This window comes from Eubalaena glacialis, chromosome 19 (genome assembly GCF_028564815.1).
Source record: "Eubalaena glacialis isolate mEubGla1 chromosome 19, mEubGla1.1.hap2.+ XY, whole genome shotgun sequence".
NCBI classification, from domain to species: Eukaryota; Metazoa; Chordata; class Mammalia; order Artiodactyla; family Balaenidae; genus Eubalaena; species Eubalaena glacialis.
Genome location: NC_083734.1, coordinates 1,687,996 through 1,713,084, shown reverse-complemented (window position 1 = coordinate 1,713,084; position 25,089 = coordinate 1,687,996). Strand labels below are relative to the sequence as shown.

General features: G+C 47.8%; 1 protein-coding gene across 3 annotated transcripts; it reads left to right on the top strand.

The window, feature by feature from the left end:
• Window positions 1–589: 589 nt before the first annotated feature.
• COPS3 (COP9 signalosome subunit 3) lies at window positions 590–23,303 on the top strand. Of its 3 annotated transcripts, XM_061175645.1 has the most exons (13): window positions 653–716; window positions 3,822–4,044; window positions 4,596–4,725; window positions 7,106–7,218; window positions 7,310–7,359; window positions 8,829–8,921; window positions 10,394–10,573; window positions 13,207–13,347; window positions 14,854–15,027; window positions 18,069–18,155; window positions 21,627–21,740; window positions 22,618–22,698; window positions 22,988–23,303. In XM_061175645.1, the coding sequence occupies exons 3-13, from the start codon at window positions 4,601–4,603 to the stop codon at window positions 23,039–23,041; spliced, it is 1,212 nt and encodes a 403-aa protein (XP_061031628.1). In that variant the 5' UTR covers window positions 653–716; window positions 3,822–4,044; window positions 4,596–4,600; the 3' UTR covers window positions 23,042–23,303. The 3 variants fall into 3 exon arrangements, with proteins under 3 accessions (XP_061031627.1, XP_061031629.1, XP_061031628.1); XM_061175644.1 differs by lacking the exon at window positions 3,822–4,044 and having other exon boundaries at window positions 590–716; XM_061175646.1 differs by lacking the exon at window positions 3,822–4,044 and having other exon boundaries at window positions 638–716; window positions 4,577–4,725.
• Window positions 23,304–25,089: the final 1,786 nt, after the last annotated feature.

The following is a 25,089-nucleotide window of genomic DNA, read 5'->3' as shown; positions in this document are numbered from 1 at the left end:
CCACTCTCTTGCATCAAACTCTCCGTGGCGTCCCAATCTTTCCGGGAAAAGTCCAGTATCTTTAACACAGCTTACTTGACGTGGTCCCTGTCTATCCTGCAGCCGCACCTCACACCACTCCCCTCCAACCATAAGTATTTTACGTGGTTTATCGTGAGAATTGTACAGATGGGGAAACAAGGCAGAGGACAGCCAAGGAACTTGCCCAGAGTCACAGAGCTACTAAGTGGTAGACAAGGGATTTGACCGCATGCTGCCTGCCTGGCCGGACTACTACCTCGCAGGAAAAGCCTCAGGGAAGAGGTGGCAGTTAAGCCGGGCTTGGAGGATTTGGCAAGGTGTTAAACGGGACAGCCATTCCCAACAAAATCCGGAAAGGATGTGCCTAACTAGGAGCTCAGTTCCTTCCTTTGCCCACCATCCCCGTTAAATCCAGGGAGCGCTTTCGCGTGTGCACAGAACGAAGACGGAAGGGAAAGAAAGCTGCCTTCCGCCGCGGCATCCCTAGAGCGGATTTCATGGAAACAGTAGCCGGGTCCCAGGTAGGTGAGATCTCGCGGTGCTTGAGCGGCGGAAGTGACGTCATCGCCCTCGAGGCCCTCCAGTGGGTCGCCGGTCCTCGTCCCGCGCGCGCCGCCTCCGCCGCCGGGCCGCCGGGAACATGGCGTCCGCCCTGGAGCAGTTCGTCAACAGCGTCCGTCAGCTCTCGGCCCAAGGTGAGGCGGTGGGCGCAGGCCGCGAGCCTTCGTCCGGGCTGGGCCGGGGCTGACGAGCGCGCGAGCTGGGGGGCCCCTCTGCCCGGGTCCCGGCCCCCGGCCTCCGCCCCCCCGCTGTCGGTGCCGCCTCGGTCTCGGCTCCCGGCGGCCCCTCCCGACCTGGCCGCGCGGCGGGGCCCCTAGTGGCTTGGCGCGCACGTCCCCCGGGGGCCCTGGCTCCAGGCTCTCCTCTTGCGGGCGGAGTTGTGACCGTTGTTAATTTTCTTCCTAATTTTCATGCCGTTGGTTCGTTCGTTTCATCACCTGCGTATCGAGCCCTGGGCCCAGAATTAAAGTAGTTGGCCGCTGCTGTAAGGCCCCTTTCCCCACCCTGTTTGTTCATCTGTGGAATAGAAATGGCCCTACTCCGCCGAGTTGTCAGGACTGAGAGGGAGGAACCGTTAAAGTTGCAGGAGCTGCGTGACCTTGGGCAGGCACGCTTCTCTCCTGAGTGCCGTCTCCTTGTGTAAGAAGGGCGGGCGCTGCCCCGAGGTTGCTCAGGTGTGGGGCGCGGCGCAGCGCTGCGGTTCTGTCTCGTTTCTCTCGTTACTGATAGGAGTTGGCTTCACAGGTGAGCCATATTCTCTAGGCGTGAAGAAGCCATCCATGCGTTCGTTCGTGCCACGGACTTAAGTTTCTCCTTCCCGAGGTGCCGTGTGCCTAGAAGCTTTGGGCTGGAGTCCTGTCTCGGTCGCTTGGTGTGCCAGCCGCCTAATTTCCCCGGGCCAGTCTTCTTATTTACAAGACAGAACTAGGGCTGTGGTCGTGAGCATCAAGCAGGATCTCTTATCTGAAAGCTTTGCACACACGCTCTGTGCAAGTCGCTGCTTTAGGAGCAGTGTGCCGGACAGAGAGGCACAGGACGCTTGCCCTGCCCCTGTGCCTCGTGCTCCCCGAATAGCAAACGTTAATGAGTTTGTTTCCTCAGCTCTTATTCAGAATTTTCTCACATGAACCTTAAGTGAAGGGAATGGCATAATGTCCCAGCTTTCTCTGATTAGAGGACGTTTCGTTGGCCCCCATCTGGTTGGGTTCATTTCACACGCACCCTGTGGCCCTTAGGTGGGTCTCCCCTTGGCCTGTATGAGGTGACTGCCTTATGATTTAAGGGTGACCCAGCATTTCTCTTAGGTCTCATCTCAGGATTGGTTATTTAATTGGGGGAAAATCATGGACTGAAATGCTTAGTTGTGGGTGATTCAAATCACGGCAAAGAAGCTATTTCATACCTGCCAGTGAGATCTCAACAACATGATGATGAGTTGGTATTGATATTTCCCAGTTCAACTAGTATTATTACCTTGAAAGGTGATACCTAATGATATCATGGACTTTCTTTGTTATTGTTTTGCAGTGAGTGTGATAATAATGGAATGTTTCCTTTATTTTTGGTAAAAATTCAAAAGTATAGTGAGAAGCTCTAGAAATTATCAAAGTTCCTGGCTACAGTCACTTGGATTTTAAACATTATACCATTTGAGTGTTTTTTAAATTTTTTTATTTTATTTTTTAGTAAATATTTATTTATTTATTTATTTATTTATGGCTGCGTTGGGTCTTCGTTGCTGCACGTGGGCTTTCTCTAGTTGTGGCAAGCGGGGGCTACTCTCATTGCGATGGCTTCTCTTGTTGTGGACTCTAGGTGCAAGGGCTTCAGTAGTTGTGGCACGTGGGCTCAATAGTTGTGGCTCACGGGCTATAGAGCGCAGGCTCAGTATTTGTGGTGCATGGGCTTAGTTGCTCCGTGGCATGTGGGATCTTCGCAGACCAGGGCTCGAACCCGTGTCTCCTGCATTGGCAGGTGGATTCTTAACCACTGCACCACCAGGGAAGCCCCTAAGTGTTTTTTAATAGGAAAAATCACTCAGTTACTAAATAGAAATAGCTGGTATGGGTAGCTTGAAGTTCAAAATGTGAAAGAGAACTGTTGAGGAGGAAACTTGAGAGGTTAATGCCTGTGGACTTATGTGTACCCTCCACCGTCACCAGAAAACAGGTGGTGGGATGTGGGAGTATAGAGTGTGGCCGTGGTGTCTGTCATCAGAATAACCCATTAAAATCGGTGAGTCTACACCGTCGATAATCATCAGGGAAATGCAAATCAGAACCACAATGAGATACCACCTCACACCTGTCAGAGTGGCTATCATAAAAAAGTCTACAAATAACACATGTTGGCGAGGATGTGGAGAAAAGGAAATCGTCGTGCACTGTTGGTGGGAATGTAAATTGGTGCAGTCACTGTGGAAAATAGTATGGAGGTTCCTCAAAAAACTAAAAACAGAACTGCCATACAATCCAGCAATTCCACTCCTGGGTATATATCCAAAGGAAATGAAAATACTAATTTGGAAAGATACATGCACCCCAGTGCTCATAGCAGCACTGTTTACAATTGCCAAGATACGGAAGCGCCTAAGTGTCCATCAACAGATGAATAGATACAGAAAATATGGTACATATATATATACAGTGGAATACTACTCAGCCATAAAAAAGAATGAAATTTTGCTGTTTGCAACAACATGGATGGACCTTGGGGGTATTATGTTTAGTGAAGTAAGTCAGAGAGAGAAAGACATATACTGCATGTTATCACCTACACGTGGAATCTAAAAAATACAGCAAACTAATGAATATAACAAAAAAGAAACAGACTGACATATAGAGAGCAAACTAGTGGTTACCAGTGGGGTGAGGGAAGGGGAGGGGGCAAGATAGGGGTAGGGGATTGAGAGGTACAAACTACTATGTATAGAATAAGCTGTAAGGATATAGTGTACAGCACAGGGAATATAGCCAATGTTTTAGAATAACTATAAATGGAGTATAACCTTTAGGAATTGTGAGTCAGTATCTTGTACACCTGAAACTTACATAATATTGTAAATCAACTATATCTCAGTTAAAAAAGAAAAGTCCTTGGGGGGAAGTCGGTGAGTTCAATTCTGGCCTAATTAGATTCTGTACCTTAGTTGTTAAGACATGATATTGTGGTATTGGGGAAAGATTGGTGGATCAGTTAGATTAATTCAACAAGCTGCTTGTTGATTGATTGGGTGCTAGGCAAGCACTGCATTCTGAAGCTGGGGAAGAGACGGCTCTCCGCCTGAGTTCATGTGAACGACCTAACACCAGGATCCCGGGGACGCAGAGAGCACAGAGGACAAAGAGCCATGGGAGGGGGAGGCCCAGGCTGACTGTTGACGTGAGTGAGTCGGGTCGTGGGGGTCGTGGAAGAGTGGCGAGGGAGCACTCAGCTTGGAGAGCAGCTGTGCAGAGACCTAAGGCAAGAGCGGGGACGTTGGTGTGTGAGGGGGGGCTCAGCAGGCCAGACGGGGCTGAGGGGGGCGTTTGGAGGAGTGTGATGGGAGTTGCACTTCAGAAAGATCAGACAGGTGCCAGCGTGGGCTGTGGGCTGGAGGGGAGAGATGGAAGGAGGCAGACCACTCGGAAGACGGTGGAGTCCAGACAGGAAATGGTGGGGATCTGAGGGAAGGCGGAGGAGAGAGGAAGGAGTGGACCGAGAGGCTTAGCCGTAAGATGAAGTCATGGTCCTGGAGGTGTGGTGGTGCTGATGGCAGTGTGAACGCTGCTGGCTTGGGGCACTGGAAGTGGGAGTGGAGAAAAGGGGAGACCTTCAGGGGCCCGAGGAAAGTGGCAGGTTTAGTGCTGAGGCTGCAGGCAAGATGTCTTTGGCCCTTCTGGGTCCTCGTCTGAAACGAAGGAGAAGAAATCACCTTCCGGCACCTGCAGGTCTGAGGTGTGAAGTCTGGGATTTGACTTCCTTTGGTTTGGTTAATGCTATAATTGAATGATAGTGTTATTCCTGTTTTCCAGGGCAAATGACTCAGCTTTGTGAACTGATCAACAAGAGTGGGGAACTCCTTGCGAAGAACTTATCCCATCTGGACACCGTGCTCGGGGCTCTGGATGTCCAGGAGCACTCCTTGGGAGTCCTTGCTGTTTTGTAAGGGCATTTTCCTTTATGATTTTGTGCACGCTTAACCTCAACGCTGCACTTTCTGGCTTTGGGGTTTTTTGGTGTATGCAGTAAGCCCTGTAAATGACAGTGAGCTCTTTTGCACAACTAAAGTCACGTTGTAGTAGTTACCTTTAACTCGATGCGGCTAATCATTGCTTTTATTTTTATTTATTTTACTTTTTAAAATTAATTTCTATTGGAGTATAGTTGCTTTACAATGTCGTGTTAGTTTCTGCTCTACAGCAAAGTGAATCAACTATACATATATTCCCTCTTTTTTAGATTTCCTTCCCATTTAGGTCACCACAGAGCATTGAGTAGAGTTCCTTGTGCTATACAGTAGGTGCTTTTAAATTTTGTTCTGTTTTATCATCTTTTAAAACTCTTATGTTTATACACATTTTGAAATGTATTTTAAAAAATGAATGGCCATCTCAGTTGAGGGCACTGTAGTTTGCATTTATCTGAATACTTCTATTTATGTAGTCCATTGGATTCTCCCCATTTTCTAACTTAGAAAGAAAAGAGGGAAGAGTGACAGAACAGGGCACGGGGGCTATACTGAGTGAAGTTACCAATGATCCAGAGCAGCCTTGCTTCCAATTCCCTTCAGACAAGTTTAAGCTGTTTATTTTTTTCCCCCTTTTTAAAAAAACTGTAGTTGCTGTACAAGTTTAAGCTGTTTTAAGACCAGATTAAATAGACGTTATTTCAATTGGTCTATTCAACTCTTGTGACTCTGTGTCTGTGACAGTTGAATTCTTTTCTCTTGATGTTGTAGGGTTATAAATTGGGATTTTGTGGTTGTTATGAAAGTTGAGGTAATGTAAATAAACCGAGAAGAAATTGACCTAAAGTGAGGGTCTGGCTCCACTTGCACTGAGGTTCTGAGACAGGTGTGCGTCAGGAGGAAGGTGCCGTCGGAACACGGGCGGCCAGTAGCTCATGTGCCTGTTTGGATGTAAATCTTTACGGATGAGTGAAGTGAAAGATTCAGTTCCTCACTTGCACTTGCCACACCTCAAGGGCTCAGGAGCTGCCCGTAGCCACTGTTTCAGACCGTGCGGATGTGGAGCAGGGCCTCTGCTGCAGGAGGTTCTGCGGGTTGGGATGGCTGGTGAAGATTTCTGCCGCCTGTGGTTTCCGATTAAAAGAACAGACAGCATGATTTGTACACACGTCAGCCTGTGCGGATGTGCACGTCAAGTGAGGTGATGTGTGTGGAAGCTGTTTGAAGCTAGAAGGTGTTTTACGTTGTATATCAGTTAAAGGAAACCTGGGAAGAACCCCGACCTTGTTTCCAGGTCCCCTGGGTTTGAATCTGTGTTCTGCTGATTACGAGGTTTGAGGCCCTGAGCTTCATATTTTTATTTATAAAATGGAAATCACAGTGCCTTGCTGACCTATTGTGAAGCCCAAATGAGATTGTTTGGACACATTTTGATACTTGGAAAGTGTAATTACAGATGTAAGGTGGCATTGTTAAGGAATACTGTATAGATGGAAGCACAAGTTGAAAGATGGAGAAATTGTCATTAGGCAATAATACCCATTTGATTTTTCTTGAAATGAGTTTAAACCATTCAGTTTTTTGTTTTTTTTTTTTAAGGAAGAGCTTGCAGTTTACTTGTAAGCAATGTCTAAGTGGTGGTAGCTTATGTGATTTCTCCCCCGAAACCTCTCCGACCCCCTCTTGGTGTTCACCATGGCACTTGGTGGCACCATCTGCCAGGTGGCTCGGGATGGGCCACCTGCCTGAGTCGTCCCTGTTCTCGCCGCTCCACTCCTTCTGGTCCTGCCCTGCAGCTAGTTTTTCTCCCAGGTCACCCAGCATCCCCTGGGTCCTAGGGCAGCACGGTGACCATGAGCCGCTGCCGCGGCCTCCAGCCAGCCCGTAGCTTCAGTGTGTTCTGCTCAGGCAGGAAAAGCCCACGGCGGGTTTCTAGGTGAATAAAGCAGTACTGAGCACGTTGGACCGCAAAAGAAAAGTATTAAAAAAAATTTTTGGTTATGAGTTTATATTCAGTTACTTCACGAGTATTAGGACAACCTGATATTTGGCCTCATTTGACGGAGTTTGCTTTTTTGAAAGTTCTTTTTTGGTTGCGTTTTATTTCTTGCCTAACTGCTCTGGTTTAAAGTTGTTCTTTTTTAAGCATATTTTTCTTAACCTCTATTTGTGTCCATGTTCTGTGTCTTGACTGTGCAGAGAACCAGGCCGGGAGAATCTCACAGATTCCAGTTCTTCATTTTTAAAAGTACTGTGACTCCTTTAACTTCACAGAGCATTGGAGGCAGGACGGACGGACTTCTGCGTTTCCCTGTGAGACGCCAGGACAAGTTGCTTCTTTTCTGTGTGTTGTAGGTTTGTGAAGTTTTCTATGCCCAGCGTTCCTGACTTCGAGACGCTGTTCTCACAGGTTCAGCTCTTCATCAGCACTTGTAACGGGGAGCACATTCGCTATGCAACAGACACCTGTAAGGGGAACAGCTTTTTCTTCTTTTCCACGGAATGTATTCTGCCCTGTAGTCATTTATATTTTCAATATTTTATCATTGTTGTGTCTAGTTGCTGGGCTTTGCCATCAGCTAACAAATGCACTTGTGGAAAGAAAACAGGTAAGAATGTTATTTGAGTATTTATAGTTCTGTTTCGCACGCCTCAAACCTGCACAATGCGCTGAGTGTAAGGGTTCCAGCCTGGTGTTGAGACCCTAATGCTCGGATGTATGTGGTCGCTGCGGAGAGCTCAGAGCGTCCGCTGTGGGACTCTGACCACAGAAGTGGTGCCTCAAGGGGGAGGCTGCTGCTTGTGTCTGGAACTGCCATTCTAGCACCGCTTGTGCTGTAAAATGCCGCTGTTTTGTTTGTTAAACCTTTTAACTTGCAATTATGACATAATTTTAGCTTTACAAAAAAGTCGTTAGGTTAGTATAATTAATTGCCATGAATGCCTTTCACCCAGAGTCCCCGGGTGTTAGTGTCTTACCGTACTTACTCATTCTTTCCTCTTTTTCCTGAGCCACGGGAAGGAAAGTTGCAGATGTGATGCCCCTTACCCTGAGTGCTTCAGCGGGTGTTTCTTAAACATTAGGACAAATTAAGACGTTCTTTTACATAACTGCAGCCCAGTGATAACATCAGGAGATGAGCATTGATCGACTCCTTTAACAAATCTGACCTGATTCCGATTTTCCCAGTTGTTTCACTAATATCTTTTGTAACAGAAGAAAATCTCAGATCACAGGTTGAATTACATTGTTGTGTGTCTTTAGTCTCCTTTAATCTGGTAAACTCTTTATGTTTTGTGATATTGACACAAGTTGTAATTTGTAAGTTTCTTTTTGATTTGAAATTCAACTTCAAGACTAGTGTAAAAGAGGCTGAAAACAAAGAACCAGTTGGTATTTTGTAGGAGCACTACATAATTATCGTTTGAGGGAGATGGTTAAACCCGACAAGTCTGTACTGAAAAAACATGTTAAGTTCCTCAGCTATTTTATGGTCACACCTTCTCTCCAGAAGCTGACTGCACCTCGTGTGGTTCTTGGTCTTGTTATTCATGGTCAGGGCAGGAAAACGGTTCGTTTGTGCTTGGAACTGCCATTCTAGCGCCCCTTGTGCTGTAAAAGGGGTTTGTGGTATCACTCTCAACGGTAATTTACCACCAGGTAAGAGATGTTGCTGGAGAGAATTTACAGGTGACACCTAGACTGCCCTGCGGGACAATGCCAACGTCCTTATCCACAATTCGGTCTCCTAAGCATAGGTCTCATCTGTTGTAAATAATTTGTAAAATTTTTGTTTAGCTGAAAGTATAATGAACTGTTGAGAATGTAATGTTGCTTTTGATTATTGATCTCCAATAATTAGAAAAAGCTTTATGATTTAAAAAGTTGTGCTGTGAATTACTCTACATATCACAATAAACAGCTTAAGACAACATTTTCTGACTGAATAGGGACAGAAGTTTCGTGAGAGGCTGTGGGACCCTCCTCTTGTGGTTTAGAAGAGCCCATCAGTATGTTACTTTCGTTTCTAAGTGACAACCTAGGACCCAGCGTGCTGACAGGTGTCCTTTCCGACAGCCCCTGCGCGGAATCGGCGTCCTTAAGCAGGCCATTGACAAGATGCAGATGAACACAAACCAGCTGACCTCCGTCCATGCTGACCTTTGCCAGGTGAGCAGCTAGGGGTTGCCCCAAGTCACGGTTGGACTTGGTGAAGATGGCGCTGTGTTCTAAGCCTCGGAATGTGTAGGTGCCCCTGTTGCTGGGAAGGGAATCTTGGGGCTACTGAACGCAAGCCATCGGCTGAGGCACAGCTAGTCAGCTCGTGATGTGGGGACGGGTGGGGTGAGTAGCGCTTGTGACCGTAACAATCCCAGTAACGAGCTCTGGAACCTGACGGCGAACCAGGTGACTTCTGACACTCTAAAGTGTTGTTCATGTATTTATTTTATTTTGTGTGACTCCAAACCCAGGTGGCAAAGGGGGGGGGGTTATATAACGAAGCCCGTCTCCCACCTGCTGACTGGCCACCCATCCCTTCTCTCCAAAGGAAACTGGAATTAGTAGTTTCTTAGGCATCCTTCCAAAGATGGTTTATGCACGTATAAGCAGATATGTTTATATTTGTTCTCTCTAGTTTTTTAAACACAAATACTAATCTATACAATGTCTTATGTACCTTGCTTTTTTCTTACTGTGTCTTGGAGATGATTCTATGTCAGTGCTTTACAGCTGCGGAGAATTCCATAACATGGGTTTAGCCAGTCCCTGTGGGGTATCTAGATTGTTTCCTTAATGAATAATATGGTATGTGGATTATTTCAACCACATGTTCTAACTTCACATGGAGACATGCTTTCTTTTCTCTTTATTTCTTTTTTTTTTTTAATTTTAGTTTTTGGCTGCGTTGGGTCTTCGTTGCAGTGCGCAGGCTTCTCATTGTGGTGGCTTCTCTTGTTGTGGAACACAGGCTGTAGGCGCGCGGGCTCTAGTGCACAGGCTCAGTAGTTGTGGTGCGCAGGCTTGGTTGCTCCGTGGCATGTGGGATCTTCCCGGACCAGGGCTCGAAGCCGTGTCCCCTGCATTGGCAGGCGGATTCTTAACCACTGCGCCACCAGGGAAGTCCCCTCTTTATTTCTTCTAAAAAACTTTTGTGATGGAGGTGTGACGTACATACAGTAAAGTTTGCAGATCTCAGGTGTACAGTGAGTTTGTGCCTGTGCGTGCCCTGTGCCGCATCACCCAGACACAGAACTTTGCTGGATCTTGCGTTCTTGAGCTGCACATTCCCTACACTTACCTGAGGGGTTCAGACATGGAAAAGGAGTGATTGGAGAGAAACTGTTCTTACTTCACCAGGGCAGTGAGGAGAAAAGGTCACACTTATCGTGCATCTGTAAATAGATGGGCTTTGCTTCATTTGTGGAGCCCTTTATGTCATAGCTGGTTAGTCTTTTCTAAAGAAATGCTATTGTATTCTGAATGCCTAAGAAAATGGAATAACGTGCCGACATTTAGATCATTTTAGTCAATAAAATGTAAAACCAATTATTTTCTAGAACTTTCCGGAATCTGCGAATTTGCTCCTTCTGCCAAAGGCGAAGTGCACCTAGAATGATGGCTTCGTGTAAATTTTTCCACAGCTGTGTTTGCTGGCGAAGTGCTTTAAGCCCGCCCTCCCGTACCTGGACGTGGACATGGTGGACATCTGCAAAGAGAATGGGGCTTACGAGGCCAAGCACTTCCTCTGCTACTATTACTACGGCGGGATGGTCTACACCGGGCTGAAGAACTTCGAGCGAGCTCTCTACTTCTACGAGCAGGTAGTCGGCGCTCCCCCGGGGGCGTATGAACTTGCAGGCTCGGGCTGGAGCTGCAGGGGAGGGTCCTTTCAGAGGCTCTTTCCCTGTGGCCTGGGGCGCAGGGCAGGGGAGGGATGGGCACTGTGGGGCGGGGCTGACCAGGCTTTGCCACGACCCCCGTCTGGTTTGGGTTGAGTTGTGTGCGTCTCTTGACTTTGTAGCTTCCTTTGCCTGTGGGGAAGGGATGGAACCGAGTGACCTTTGATGCATCTTCTTGTTCTGAAACCAGATGTGACGTTTGGTTAAGTTTTTCTTTCTTTCATTGTTTTTTTTGGCTGCACCGTGTGGCCTGTGGGATCTTAGCTCCCCAACCAGGGATTGAACCCAGGGCCACAGCAGTGAAAGCGCTGAGCCCTAACCACTGGACTGTCAGGGAACTTCCGAGTTTTTCTTACTTTAATAAATAAAACGTTCTTCTGGTCTGTAATTCAAAGGGTGTGAAGGAGTACACAGTGAATAGTGCCTCCCACCTTTGTGTCTGTGTGATGAGACATGTTGCGCAGCTCTGCAGCTTCACTCAGGGTCTAACAGAGATAGACAGTACTGGCTAAAACCAGTGTTTTAAGGTAAATTTGCCAGACGTTCGTAAGTTGTTTTATTCAGAGCACATGTTTGGATAATAAAAGACATTCCAAGCCTCGGAGGAGCTCGTGGTGTATTTGAGATGCTGTAGAAGCCCCCGCGCAGACCTGTGAGTGGGCATCGCCTCAGTGAGCGGGGGCTGACCAGCATTGCTGGGGGCCTAGGGCAGGGTGACCACAAGTGCTATCGGCAGGGACGGTATCTTTCAAGGACGTGACTGGTCAGGTAGGACCTTCCAGGGGACTACGTTGACCGTACGGTCACAATTTCAGTTCCTCAGAAAACTGCGAGCACACACCCGCAGCGACTGAATGCGCGGTGGCTCTGCAGCCCAGCGGAGGTGGGATGAGCCCGCCGATGGTCTAGGGACGCCGAGACACAGGCGCGCGGCAGGAAGGTGCGCGGTTCTGTCACAGAGAGTTGAAATGTCAAAGACACAGCATGTTTATGTTTACAGCTAGAAGACTTTTACCTGATAATCCACATATTCCCTCTTTTGCCCAAGTGCCAGTCTACTTCATGGCGCTGTGTCTTCATGACGTACATCAGTTCCAGGTAGTATTAGTACCTTAATTTCAGGAGGTGACACAGATTTTGTTTTACTGCCTTTTTAAAATCCAAAAGAAGGATGTACTTAGTGAAAAACATTCAGATCACACAGCATTATATAAAGTAAAGAGTGAAAGTAGCCTCCTCCTCTCATCCCGTGCCACATGTGGACCTGGCAGTTTACTAGCCCCCGACTGGTGGTACTCTAAGCAGATTTGGTGCTTCACTGTTAAAGCAGTGTTGCGTGTGGATTGTTGTTCTTGTGTTCTTATGCACTTGCATGAGTGTTTCTGTTGAATAATTCTCAGAAGTGCCTTATAGGCTCAGTGGCTTGGATTTTGATTTGGAACATTTGGGCTGATTTGGGTGTGATAGTTTTGAATTCTTAACCCTCATGAATCCAGGTGAAAAAAGGTGGAAAGGCAGCCTCAGAATGGGAGGAAATATTGGCAGATCACATTTCTGATAAGAGACTTACATCCAGAACATACAAAGATCTTAAAACTGAACAATAAAATTTTAAAAATGGGCAATGGGTTTGAATAGACATTGCTCTAAAGAAGATAGGCAAATGGCTAAAAGCACTAGTCATCAGGGAAATGCAAATCAAAACCACAGTGTGATATCAAGTCACACTAGGATGGCTGAAGTTAAAAAGAGAGCCAGTATGTGTTGATGAGGATGTGGAGAATTCAGAACCCTCATAACTGCCAGTGGGGATGTACAGTGGTGTGGCCGCTTTGGAAATAGTTTGGCGGTTCCTCAAAAGGTTAAACCTAAAACTTCCATATGACCCGGCACTTCACTCCCAGGATTACACCCAAGAGAAGTGAAGACAAATGTCCAAATACATACATGAATGTTCATAGCAGCATGATGATTCATGTGGCCAGATGCCCACCAGCTGAGGATCTGAGTACACAAAAGGTGGAGCACTGTTTGCCCATAACACAGAATGAGGTCCTGACACAGGCCACTACAGGGGTGTGCCCTGAAAGTGTCACGTCGAAGCTGCTCACAAAAGACTACATGAAGCCATTTATGGGACTTCCCTGGCGGTCCAGTGGTTAGGACTCCGTGCTCTCACTGCCCAGGGCCTGGGTTCAATCCCTGGTTGGGGAACTGGGATCCCATAAGCCATGCAGCAAGGCCACACACACACACAAAAGCCATTTATGTGCCCTGTCCAGAGTAGCCAAGTCCATTGAGATGTGAAGTAGAGGAGTGGTTGCCTGGGGTTGGGGGGTGGGCGGTGACCACTGACGGCCTGGGGTTTCTTTTTCGGGGGTGAAAATGTTCTGAAATTCGGTAGTGGTGATAGTCGCACAGCTTGGTGAAGACACCAAAGCCCAGTGAGTTGGATGTGTTCAAAGGGTAAATTCTAGAGTCATTAAAAGGTAGTGATTTAGTATAAGTGCTCTTTTCCTAATTCAAGCTCCCCTGCTGTCTTCACTCCTGCTTAGGCCATCGCCACTCCTGCTATGGCTGTCAGTCACATCATGCTGGAGGCATATAAAAAGTATATTCTCGTTTCTTTGATACTGCTTGGCAAAGTGCAACAGCTGCCGAAATATACGTCTCAAATTGTGGGTAGATTCATTAAGGTGAGTTTTTAAAACAGAAGGATTTCTTAGGTGACATGTTCTGTTCATAGGAAATTGTGGTGATGCGTAGCTCTGTAGTCTAATCCTACGGGCCTAGCTCTCCCAGCATGTTAAATTAGCAGATGCTCACTTGCCGGCTGCTGGGCGTCTGGCAGAGCCGGAATCCTCCCAGTCCGTGCACGCCGATCGCCTGACGGACCGCGATGTTCCTAGGAATCTATTTGCACACTTGGCTCTGGGTGATCATAGCTGTAGATGTTTAAGGTCCTAGAAAAGCAGTGCTGACTCTGTCGGACTCTCACTTTGACCAAGTGCTGGGGAATCTTATTAGACCCCAAGCGCTGCTCACAGAGCTGCTCTCGTTTCCCTGAGGACTCAGCCCTGGGACCACGTGAAGAAATGACCTACTTTTTTTTTTTTTTTTTTTAAATAATACATGCTCACGGGGTTTTGTTTTTGTTTTTTTTAAACTGAAGTCACTATCATTCTGATAACAATTTTATGCTGACCCTTCTTGTACAAAATTCAGAATTTCATGAGATCAGTGTGAAAGTCTTCCTGATGAGAAGATTTCTGTGCGGCCTTGTTGAGGGTGGCCCATGTCCTTCTCTAAGAGCCCGTCGTGCTTCTTGGGCTCCAGGCTGCTAGTCACAGACGGGGGCCTGGGGGTGGGTAGAAGGACGTGTAGGTTTGGGGAGCTCCCGGGGTGATTCAGGTGGCCCTAGGAGGAGGGCCTTTGTAAGGTGAGGTCCCCATGACTCAGCCTCCTTCCCCACAATTGTGGTTTGTTGGCGGTGATAGCAGAGTGGTGAAGAGGGCACAGGCTTCAGGGTGGGGATGCAGGTTTGAATCCGTGTCTCCTCAGGACCGCGGACCTACTCGTGGGCCTGGGTCCGGTTTCTGACGTATAAGAGAGAGGGGAACGCATGCGCACGTATAAGATAGAGGGCAACGTATGCTCACGTAATGAGAGAGGGCAACGCATGCGCACGTAATAAGGGGGGGGGGGGAATGCATGCGATGGTGAAAGCAGCACAGCTCTGAGTGCGCCCTCAGCCCTGTTGTCTCTGGTTCCCCCGGACGTAGCGAGTTGTCCCGTTGCGCCCGGTGAGGTGTGTGGGAGAGGGAGAAGGAACTGAGAAGCGTGGGAATTTTCCTTTTTTCCTCCCAAAGTGGTTTATCAAGAGAAAAATCAAGAGCCACCGATGGAGATAAAAAACCTGTGTGCCTTTACTAACTGTGTACTGTACTTGCTGTGCAGCAGTTTGTTCTGTACTTCAAAGTGGGTGGTTTTTTTGTTTGACAGTAAAGTACTCCATGGTGAATTTCTATCCTTGGTCTTGAAAACTAGGTATTTGCTTTGGGTAAATTATAGTTTGTTAGGTAACAGTAAAGGATGTTGAATGTATTTGCTCCAAATTTAGTGCCATGTTTTCTTTTGCGTCTTACACAGGCTCCGTTCCTCTAACTCTCGAATCTGGTTTCTTCCCGCCTGCACACCTTTAGCCTCTTAGCAACGCGTACCACGAATTAGCGCAAGTTTATTCCACCAACAACCCCTCGGAGCTCCGCAACCTGGTGACCAAGCACAGCGAGACCTTCACTCGCGACAACAACATGGGACTGGTGAAGCAGTGCCTGTCCTCGCTGTACAAGAAGAACATCCAGAGGCTCACCAAGGTGAGGCCCTGCCCGGGCCCCTCCTGACCCTGGGCTCCTTTTCTCCCCTCGTCCCCCTCAGCGCCGAGGCAGCAGCACAGGGTCTTGTCCTGAGGAAGAGCTCTCCCAGCTGACTCCCTAGGGCACTTTGATGGGTGCTTTTGGTCTTTCCAGTGCTGGGGCAGGGTATTTGAGAAGGAGGACAGGTGAAGAGCAAGAGGTAGGAGATATGGCCACTCTGGGAGGCACAGACAGGGAGCCCGAGGGCGTGGCCGTGCTGCCCAGGACCCCGCGGCGGGCTGACCCACGCTGGGGCACAGGGCCAGCACACTGGAGCCGGGGGAGGTGAGCCGATCGTGTATTTTCTATTTTCAAGATGAAAATAAACCTAATGGCTTTTGTTGACGGAAAATACACTTATTATCAAGTGTTAAAACTGCCCAGGAAAGTGTAAAAAGAAAAACGAAGCTCCCCATGAGCCAGGAAGGCGTTTGCTGCAGGTAGTAAACCAACAAAGAGCAGCGGCGACCGTGACGGTGCGGCTCTTCTCCCAGGGCTTAAGGACGGGGCGGTCGGGCTCCAGGCGGAGGAGGGGAGAGGATGCTGCTCAGTTGATGCGAGGGCCAGGGAGGCTGGAGGGGACCAGGGGGAGGAGGGGCAGCCGGGGAGGCTGCCACTGCGCGGGGAGAATCGCTCCTCAAGGAGGAGGAGGAGGAGGAGAGGGGAGGGTCATTGCACACAAGAAGGAGGCCCCTTCCAGACACTCCAGACATCAATCTGTAAGAGGAAGACAGAGAACACGAAAGAGAGAGTGACTCAAAGAAGATGAAAAACAAATGTCCTGTCAGAGAAAAACGAGCTGGACCCATAGGCTAAAAAAGAGCGGACCTAAGAGATTCAAGGTGACCAGCAGCTGAATTCTCCCCACAGTGTTTTCCATTTGGTCCAGGTGCCAACACAGCTGCTCTAAGTACAATAAATTTCTATCTCACCATCGAGAGGAGCTGCTGGGAAACAGCTGCACCTGTAGGTGACCGGTACTGGGAGTTTAGATGGAAAACCAAAATGTGAACAAGGAGAGAAGACAGTGCACGTTCAAAAAAATGTTAAGTTACAAAATGGCGAATGAAAGTTAAATGAAGAATTAGAACTTAGGGAATCTAATAAGTAGGTATCACTGCGCAAATCATCAGTTAAACTCTCTTGTGAAACAGTCAACCCCAGTTCGTCACTTTGGAATCAGTTGATAGCTTATACTGAGAAGTTGGTATGCTTTATATGGAAAGTGCAGTTTTCCGTTTTGGATCGGATAAATACGGATCCAGAGTGTGACCAAACAAACATGAAGGGCCTTAGGTGGCCAGTCCAGGGCGGGGCAGTGGCTTCACAGTCACCAGCGTCCTGGTCCTGCTGTGCTGACTTACCATTGATTTGAGTCTGCTGGGCTGATAAGCCCTTCCCGGCGGCCTTGGTGGGGCACCACAGCTGCTGATGGGCAGGGGCGCCGCCATAGAGGATGCGTGGCATCATGTCCTGGTGCCAGAACAGTAGATGGGGCATCAGAGGATTTTCCAGTCAGGTTAGTAGTCTGTTATTCAAAGGGCAAAAAAATCAAAGGCTTTTTAAGAAGTCTCAGCAGGTGTACTGTATGTGGGTGTCGGGACGAGAGGCCGGCTGCAGGGCAACCAGGGAGATGGGGTTACCACGTGAGGCTCAGATCTGCTCCACATTCATGTGTTGTGGGCGTTTCTCTAAATCTCTCTGCTCTGTGTGTAGACACTCCCATTAACTGTAGTTGGGATCATATTGTGTGTGCTGTTCTGTACTCTGCTTTTTTCACTGTCTTCACCTTGTTTCCGTGGCAACGCAAGCCTGCATCACAATGACTGTACATCGTACTTTGTTGTACCGATGGTCACAACTTACTCAACCAGTCCTCTTCTGGTAGACATTCAAGTGGAAGTTTCTCCTTATTTTGAAATAGGAAAAATGACAGTTCCGGATATTTAGAAATGTTCACTTTTGAGTCCTCGTTGGCGCTAAACTACTTAGATAGTTCTTTGAATTAACAGTAGTTTCGTTTGGAGAGGGCGTGCTACTCTTTGAACTAAAGTATATGTATCAGTAGAATTTTCGGTCATTGGCTTATCAAGAATTTTCAACATCACAGTCTTAACATGGCCTGCTCTGAAAATGCCATCATTGTAAATATTGCCAGCTGCCCTAAAAAAAAGAGTTCTTTTAATTTGTTCCTGAAAGGGGGCATTTTCATCAAGTCCCAGGCAAACCAATGATAAACACTGGTTTCCTTTTAACCCCCTATTTGTTTACACATTCTACCTTTGAATTTTGAAGGATGAATGTGATTTTTTTTCAATTTTATATTATTTACAAGGTAATACGTTTATAACACGAAATTCAAAGACACAAAAATCTCCATCCAGTTCCTATACCCCAGCCGGCCTTTTCTTTCCCCAGAGGCAGCCCGGTGTCACCCGTTTCTCAGATATCCTTCCAGAGATCATCTGTGCACATACAAGCACATGCATTCATACGTGTGTGTGTTGTCACACGTATGCACTCTTTCCTTATACACAGATGTGAGCGTGCTGTAGACCCTGTTTTGCATCCTTTTTTATATTTAACGATGCACATGTCTTGGATTCTTTTCCGGCTCATAAAAAGTATCCACACTCAGTAAGTTTTTTACAACTGTGTAGGAGTCCATTCGTGTAATTGCGCTGCACTCAGCCAGTCCTCTGCTGATGGACTTCTAGGTGGATCCGATCTTTGCCGTTGCAGGCGGTGCTGAAATGGCGGTGCACACGTCATTTCAGACGTATAGGACACACGTGTGGGATACTGTTTAAAAGTCATTAGTCCTCTAGAAAACTGATGCGAAAACCTTAGTTCACCTGTTGCATGTCACCTTCACAACAAAAAGTTATCTGGTACAGTATTGGAAAGCACATTTTCAGAGACTCAGTAGAACTCTGTACACATTTAATAGAATTTCTTTCCTCAGCGTTTCTAGTTGTGATTAATTAACTTCTGAATTTCAGACCTTTTTAACGCTGTCATTACAAGACATGGCAAGTCGTGTGCAGTTATCTGGACCTCAGGAGGCAGAAAAGTATGTCTTGCACATGGTGAGTGTGTGGCTATTCTTTTAAAGAGTGATCACTGGGGTTTCGTCCTCGTAAAGGTAACGGGTGTTCACGATAGAAAATATAAAGGAGGACGAAAGGGGCCCATCCAGTGTCAACCAGTGTGGACATTTTCGTTGATTTCCTTACAATCTTTGGGGTCTTCCCGTGACATGTACTCATGTGTTATACACAGTGGTGTCTTAGCAGTGCTCCTTATTTATATTTTCATCGTCACAGTTCTTGTGAATATCATTTAAAACACTCATGAAACATTTTAGATAATACAAAGAGACACAGGCAGTGCTGCTCTGCCTGCTAGTCTGTGATGAGCCCACGGACGAGCCATATGTGGGGCAGGGCCCTGCTGCCCTGAGGAAGTCCTGTGCAGCGAGGTAGGGGCCTGGTGGCCTCATGGGTGGCAGTCTGACTCACCCCGCTCCTGGGCCGTGTCACCCCGAGACCACACTCAGAGGAGATACCCACGTGCTCAGCTCCAGCTGCAGATGGCAAATGTCACAGGACACCTGAGACCCATTTACTTCCCAGTTGTGACTCCCCACTCCCCACTCCCCAAATTTAGATGCGCATTTATTTATTTGTTTTTTAAAGGTTGGCTTTTTAATTAATTAATTAATTAATTAATTTACTTTGGCAGGGCTGCATTGGGTCTTCATTGCGGTGTGCGGGCTTCTCATTGCGGTGGCTTCTCTTGTTGCCGAGCATGGCTCTAGGCATGCGGGCTCAGTAGTTGTGGCACACGGGCTTATTTGCTCCGCGGCATGTGGGATCTTCCCGGACCAGGGCTCGAACCCGTGTCTCTTGCTCTGGCAGGTGGATTCTTAACCACTGCGCCACCAGGGACGTCCCTGGATAAGCATTTAAATGACTATGTGGTAACCCACCAAGTTGAAATAGCATCATTTACTTTTTCTGTTATACAAACGTGTGTCTCCGATCCGATCCACCAGGAGCAACCCTCTGTCCTCAGCCCGGGTCCGGCGCGGCTTCTACGCGGGAAGTCAGCATTCTGCGTTTTCAGCTCGTGATCTCCCCTGTGATTTCAGCAGTGGTGCCCGGTCAGGATTAGGATCATGGAACTGTTTTCAGTTGTGATGATGGAGTATTTTCTTTCCGTAGTTCAATTTACAAATGTTTGGAGGTTTTTTTCCTTCAACGTAATCCTCCAAACACAGAGACACACATCCCAAACAAATAAAACCTGTCCCACCTCCCCAGCCTTGGAGCACCTGCTGAGAGCACCTTGCTGCCCACAGGGTTTCGTCCCGTGGGTCAGCCGCACACCTCCCCGGACTTGCTCATCAGCGGTGGGGACCAGTACGTGAGTGGTGCGGACACAGCTAGCGAAGTGCTTGCCCAGCCCAGACGGACCCTGACAGGCTCCAGACCAGCCGGCGATGTTTTATCTGCCAGAGACATGTGGCATTTGCCAGGGCAAATGTCTGAGGACGTTTCTCGTTGTCACGGCTGGGGGTGCTACTCACATCTAGTGGGTAGAGCCAGGGACGCTGCTCAAGCTCCCACAATGCAGAGGACAGCGCCCACCACAAAGAATTACCTGGCTCAAAATGTCAATTATGCCACACCTGAAATTTCCTGCCCTACTGTGTAAAATTTATGAAGGCAGGGATTGTTCTTTAAATAAGACTCAATTTTTTTAGAGCAGTTTGAGGTTCATAGCACAATTGAGGGGAAAGTGCAGGGTTCCCCGCCCCACACGTGCACAGCCTCCTCTTATCAGTACTCCTACCAGATGGGACAGTTCTTAGCAACTGACAACCCTACACGGATGTGTCATCATCCAAAGGCCTTAGTGTACATTAGGGTTCATTCATGGCGTTGGACGTTCTGTGGGTTTGCACAGGTGTATAAGGACATGGATGCATCATTATAGTACCGCATGGAGTGTGTTCATGGCCCTGCAAACCCTCTGTGCTCCGTCTATTTGCCCCTCTCCCCCCTCCCCCGCCCCCACCCCCACCCCCACTGATCTTTTTATTTTCTTTACAGTTTTGCCTTTTCCAGAATGTCATATAGTTGGAATCATACAGTGTGTAGCCTTCTCAAACCTGCTTCCAGCCCTACCTCTGCCTAGAAAGGTTATTATTATCCTGATTTCTAACGTCCTATTTTTGAGTTTTATATAAAAGGAAACGTACAGCATATGTACTTTGGGATCTGGCTTTTTTTGCTCAACACCATGAGATTCGTGCACAGTGTTGCGTGTCATTGTAGTTGGTTCATTTGCAGGGCTGCAGCGTTCCACTGTACGAGGCTGCCTTTCCGTTCCCATCAGGGGACGCTTGCGTTGTTTCCAGTTGTGGTTATTACAGAGAGTGCCACTGTGGTGAGCCCGGCGTGCGTGTCCTTCCCCTTTGTGAAGAGGCAGCTCTCTCTGCTCACGGGGTCAGAGAGTTACGCCTTCTGTTGAGCGTGCGTTGGGCTGTTGGTGCTGCACTAACTGGGGCCCGTCCCTTCCAGGTGGAAAGGAGCAGACCGGCCCAGGCAGCTCGGTTCCGCTGTGACAGACCACTGGCACCTGGGGAGCAATCTGTTAGAATGACAACACCTGTTTGGGATTTTATTGGCTTCTCGCTTTTTACTTCATGGACAGGAGTTGGCGATGAGGCTCAAACAAAGAAATCCCCAGTTGTGGATGCAAAGAACATAGACCTTGAAACCGCCTTGGAATCAACATTGGCAGAAAAGCTTTCTTAAAGGACCAGAAGATAATTTCTACTGGGGTGAAACAAAAACGTGTTAGGGTTTCACTTTTTAAAATGCAACGGCAGCGTCAGTTCTATCTCACAGAAATTTTCTAAAGATGTAAGGGCACTTCCGAAACGTTATGCCAGAGAAGACACGGAGACCACATATTGTCTGACTCCATTTATATGAAACATCCAGAACAGGCAAATCCATAGGGCAGAAAGTAGATTAGTGGTTGCAGGGGGCTTGGAAGGAGGGGAAATGGGCAGTGACTGCTTAAATGGGGTGGGGTTCCCCGTGGGGGCAGTGAAATCTTTTGAAACAGGGTAGGGTTGGTGGCTGCACATCACAAGTGCAGTTGAATCCTCTGAATTGTTCACTTTAAAATGGTTAATTTGGGACTTCCCTGGTGGTCCAGTGGTTATGACTCTGCGCTCCCAGTGCAGGGGGCACGGGTTCGGTCCCTGGTTGGGGAACTAAGATCCTACATGCCGCATGGCCAAAAAAATAAATAAATAAAGTGGTTAATGTACCTTATGTGGATTTTACCCCTTCACATCTATCTTGGTGCTGTGCACATGATAGGTATTTAATAGATATCTTTGAATAAGCAGGTGGTGCTTAAAAATACACATACAGATTGATTGATTTATTGTTTTCTGTGGTATCTCCTGATTGTATTGAAACACTGCATATTCACATAGTTTTTGGGTCTAAACTGCTTTCCTGATTTCTCTTTTATAGATAGAAGATGGTGAAATTTTTGCAAGTATTAATCAGAAGGATGGGATGGTCAGTTTCCACGATAACCCTGAAAAATATAATAACCCCGCCATGCTTCATAACATCGATCAGGAGGTAAATATGAATGCCAGGTGTTTTGGGCTGACGTTTATGATGTTATACCTGAATTACTGACTGTATGTTCCAGGATAATTTTAGCTCTAAATACGCGTAGTTCCCAACTAGTTTCTAAGAACATCTTATTTCCTAGCAAGTTAATTTCAAGGTGGACTCTCCCAGGTTGTACGGTTATAAGTAGATGGTGGGTTAGCTTCTTTGTCTAGCTCACCAAAGCCTCCTTCAACTCCTAAAACACTTGAAGGGTCTTAGAATCGGTACAGTTTTATCCATACCCAGCGGCCACCTATACTGTAGAGCCTTCAGTAACGTGAATCTGGAGCCCCAGCTCGGAAAGTCAGGAATCCCCTGTCTCTGCTGGGGGAGAGCAGGCAGCTGGAGGAGACGAGCCGTCCGCGGTTCCGCCTGGGCAGCAGCGGGGGCCACGGAGCGCATCCTGCTCTAAGCGCTTGCCGGGATCTGGGCGTGAGCCAGGATTGTGTGGGTGGTCTGGTTTCTTACCTCTGATTAGGCAAACAGATTGAACTGAACAGCTCCAGAATCTTCAAGGCAGTATGTCTCCACAGTCTGTTTTTGGCAATTCCAAGTTTTCTTTAAGAAACCCTGAAAACTGGAAGGTTTTTTTGGTAACTCATTTGATGGCAAATGAATATTTTTAGGTTTCACTGCAAAAGATGTCAGCGTGTTTGATGACGGGGTGCTACCCCAGGTCCTGCTGTACTGTGTTGCTGGCGGAATCCAAAACTTCTGACTCCAGAATTCATCTGGCCCCAGGGTTGTGACCCTGTAGCACCCACAGTACTAGTCTAGGCTAAAAAGGTGAAGTTGCCCTAAACCCGCTCACTCAGCGCGTCCACACCTGTCTGCCACGCAGATGCTGAGGTGCATAGAGCTGGACGAACGGCTGAGGGCCATGGACCAGGAGATCACAGTGAACCCCCAGTTCGTGCAGAAGGTGACTGAGGCCCCCTCATTCACGGAGTGGGCCGGGCGGGGCAGGGTGGCATCCTCCGTCGGGAGTGTGAGCTTGTGCCCAGAAACCATATCGGGGAGGTTCACAGAGACATACTCGTTGGGGACGTTTCCAGACTCCAGGCTGGAAGTGTGTTTAGGGATGAGGGTGGGGGTCCTGGACCTGCCTCCCCCGTACACGGGGTGGCGGCGTCGGGGGGTAGGTGTCCGGGGCTGGCGGGAAACCCTTGGCCAGGGCAGACAAGCGCACTGCCTCTCTCCCTCCCTTCCAGAGCATGGGGTCACAGGAGGACGATTCGGGAAACAAGCCATCCAGTTACTCCTGAAGCCGGTGCTCATCCTGAGTTTCAGAGAAGCCTTCGCCATGGCCGGGGCAGGTGTCGGGAGGGTGGCAGGGAGGACCAGGCCCGTCTCACCTGGGCGTTAAGACAGTGTGTTTTGTTTTGACGTCTTCGGTCCTGTGTGCTTTCAGAAAACCAATCTCTCTGCAAAGAAAGGAAAACGTTTTCAAACTTTAAAGCCTGTTGTGGATTTATTTATCCTCAGATTAATGTGGTTATTGCATTAAATCTACCTTTTTGTTTTAAATTATTTGAACATTGGCGTGTCTTCTGTATCACTTTTTTCCTCTGAAAAGCTTTTAAAGAACATATTCATTGTGAACAGATATAGATTTTAGGAATTATTGGAAGATTTGAATCTAAAGTTGATATCAGGGGACTTCCCTGGTGGCGCAGGGAAGAATCCACCTGCCAATGCAGGGGACACGGGTTTGAGCCCTGGCCCGGGAAGATCCCACATGCTGCAGAGCAACTAAGCCTGTGCGCCACAACTACTGAGCCTGCGCTCTAGAGCCCGCGAGCCACAACTGCTGAGCCCGCGAGCCACAACTACTGAAGCCCATGTGCCTAGAGCCTGTGCTCCGCAACAAGAGAAGCCACCGCAATGAGAAGCCCTCGCACCACAACGAAGACCCAACGCAGCCATAAATAAATAAATAAATAAATAAATAAATTTATAAAAATAAAGTTGATATCAGTTGCCTTAAAAAAAAAAAAAAGCTGGGAGAGTCCATCAAGCCGAAGATAATGTTTTGTAATTAGAACTCACATGCACGTGAGTGACAGGGTGGCTTGTGAATTGAGCAGATACGGCTGTGCTCATGGGGACCTTCGGTGTGGGGGATGCCCTTTTGGAATCTCAGGGGCTTTTTTGTGAGACGAACACCAGACTTTGCCACTTTTTCTTCAGAAGCATTTTTTGTTCATCTGCACAGTTGCATTTTGATTGTGTTTAGGGTCCCTCCTCTTCAGAACCCTGGAATGCGTCTGACTCGGGTCCCCTGATTTAGCCCCAGGATGGTGTGGAGCCTCTGTAAGGTGTGCTCAGATTAAACTGGAATTTGGTCCTTAACCTCTTGCTAGTAACATTCGCTGTTTAAAATGTGTCTAGTTGTGTAGTCAGTCACATTTTCATTATTTACAAAAAGAAACTGTGAAACCTTATGCCTAAAAAGTTTCTCTAATAGAGAGGCTTTGGGGTCATGTGGTCTATCGTGACGACCTATCGTGGCTGCAGGAAAGCAGCCATGGAGCATCTGATCCGTAAATGAGTGGGTGAGGCCGGATTCAGTAACGCTGACGTAAAAAGAGGCGAGGGCTGGATGTGACCCCTCATCCATGCTCTCAGTTCTCCAGCTCAGATGAGGTATGTCATTTTCATGTATACTTCCATGTGCCTGTACTTAGGAAAGAGGAAATATTTAATGGAAATTTTCCGGGTTTCCCTGGTGGCGCAGTGGTTAAGAATTCGCCTGCCAGTGCAGGGGACGCGGGTTCGAGCCCTGGTCCGGGAAGATCGCACATGCCGCAGAGCAACTAAGCCCGTGCGCCACAATTACTGAGCCTGTGCTCTAGAGCCCGCGAGCCACAACTGCTGAAGCCCACGCGCCTAGAGCCCGTGCTCCGCAACAAGAGAAGCCACTGCAGTGAGAAGCCTGCGCACCGCAACGAAGACCCAAAGCGGCCAAAAATAAATTTATATAAAAAAATTTTCCTATCAGTGTGGCAAGTTACACAGTTTTGTTTTTTTAAAAACAATTGGACAACTTCTGATTTACCTGGATCTGAATTAAAATCACCTCAAATGTGTTCGAGAATTCTAGTAGTTGCCAGTCATGACTATTTAAGGAAAAAGTAACTCTCCTGTGGGCTCCTGATGCGGACACTATTAGATTTTTCCCCGAATAGTGATTCATTGAAACACCGCATTATTTTGAAACTTTGATTTCCAGAGGGCCCGGTGTTTAGGGCCTGGTCCCGCGTTCGCAGGGCACTCACGTGAACCCCTCCTGTCGTGTTGGGGAGGAGGGCCC

Coding starts and splice junctions, on each gene's coding strand:
- COPS3 (XM_061175644.1), top strand. CDS start 662: ATGGCGTCCGCCCTGGAGCAGTTCGTCAACAGCGTCCGTCAGCTCTCG. Junction 13,348..14,853: donor TTGTGGGTAGATTCATTAAG/GTGAGTTTTTAA, acceptor GCACACCTTTAG/CCTCTTAGCAACGCGTACCA. Junction 18,156..21,626: donor AAAAGTATGTCTTGCACATG/GTGAGTGTGTGG, acceptor TCTCTTTTATAG/ATAGAAGATGGTGAAATTTT.